At 48.7% G+C, this 1,068-nt stretch overlaps 1 protein-coding gene across 1 annotated transcript in view; it reads left to right on the forward strand.

The window, feature by feature from the left end:
* The window catches only part of LOC103803544 (ubiquitin carboxyl-terminal hydrolase CYLD-like), a gene marked incomplete at its 5' end in the record, with an annotated part of 7,994 nt that extends 7,501 nt beyond the window's left edge, over positions 1-493 (forward strand). The window contains one exon of the mRNA XM_009076109.1: positions 309-493. Within this exon, the coding sequence (XP_009074357.1) occupies positions 309-493 (185 nt within the window). The remainder of the gene's footprint in view (positions 1-308) is intronic.
* Between the last annotated feature and the right edge of the window lie 575 nt (positions 494-1,068).

A 1,068-nucleotide genomic window follows, 5' to 3' on the forward strand; every position in this document is an offset into this window, starting at 1 on the left:
GCTCTAAGGTCTCCCTGGAGCTTCTCTTCTCCAGGCTGGACATTCCCAGCTCTCCCAGCCTGGCTCCATGGCATAGAGGCTCCACAATCCTGGAATGATTTGGGTTGGGCTCTGGCATTTGGATGTTCTCCCCTCATCCAGCCTCCTCCAGATCTCTCAGTTGAGGTTCCACATTGCTCATCCAGCCTCTTCCAGATCTCTCAGTTGAGGTTCCACATGATATATTGAGTGTGATGGGATCTATCTGAGCTGTAGTCACTCATTCCTTGGGATCTAGGTTGGAATTTTCCTCCTCCTTTCTGCCTTAGGTGCTGAAAATGGTTTCAACATTCCCATGGTGACTCTGTGCCCTGAAGTTGCCAAATATTTGGAAATGCCTCTGGCTGTGCTGGCCCTGGAGCAGCCTCGGGACATGGAGGGGGTGGCCAAACGTCTCTTCTGTGATGCCTACATGTACCTCTACCAGAGCAGGAAAATGGCTCTCTACAAGTGACAATTCCCTGGAGCAGCATCGGGAACAGGAGTTTGGATCATCCTTAGAGGGAAAAAACAGCCAAGTTGGGATGTTTCCCTTCCCTCCTTTCTCCAACTCCATCCTACCTCAGGTTTCTCCTCAACCTTCTCTCCCTCCTCGCTAAGGACCAAACTCTAAGCAAGACACCAGCAGTGATCCCAAAGTTTTTGAGGAGCATTTGGAAACCACATCCTCCTGCCTAAAAACTTTATCCCCTGGAATTGGGGTGTGAGGAAAATCAAGTAGGATCTGGTGTATCTGAGATGGGTTTTCCTTCAGGTGATCCCACACTGTCCCCCTCATTTCTCTGCACTTCCCTTCTGCAGCACTTAACTCTAGCACTTTTCCCATCATTCCAAATTTCCAGCCCTGGATGTGTTGAGCTGAAAATATGTTATAAACATAGAGATCTTTGGGAAGAAGAAAAAAACTGGAAGAAGGATGAGGCAGACCAGCAACCTCTGAGCTCCTCCTGTTTCTCCTTCCTGGGAAAATTCTGCACATGCTTTGGTGGTTTCCACCTCACTTTTAGCACTTTCTGTCCCATCTTTCCA

Source organism: Acanthisitta chloris, unplaced genomic scaffold (assembly GCF_000695815.1).
Source record: "Acanthisitta chloris isolate BGI_N310 unplaced genomic scaffold, ASM69581v1 scaffold6976, whole genome shotgun sequence".
Taxonomy (NCBI): Eukaryota; Metazoa; Chordata; class Aves; order Passeriformes; family Acanthisittidae; genus Acanthisitta; species Acanthisitta chloris.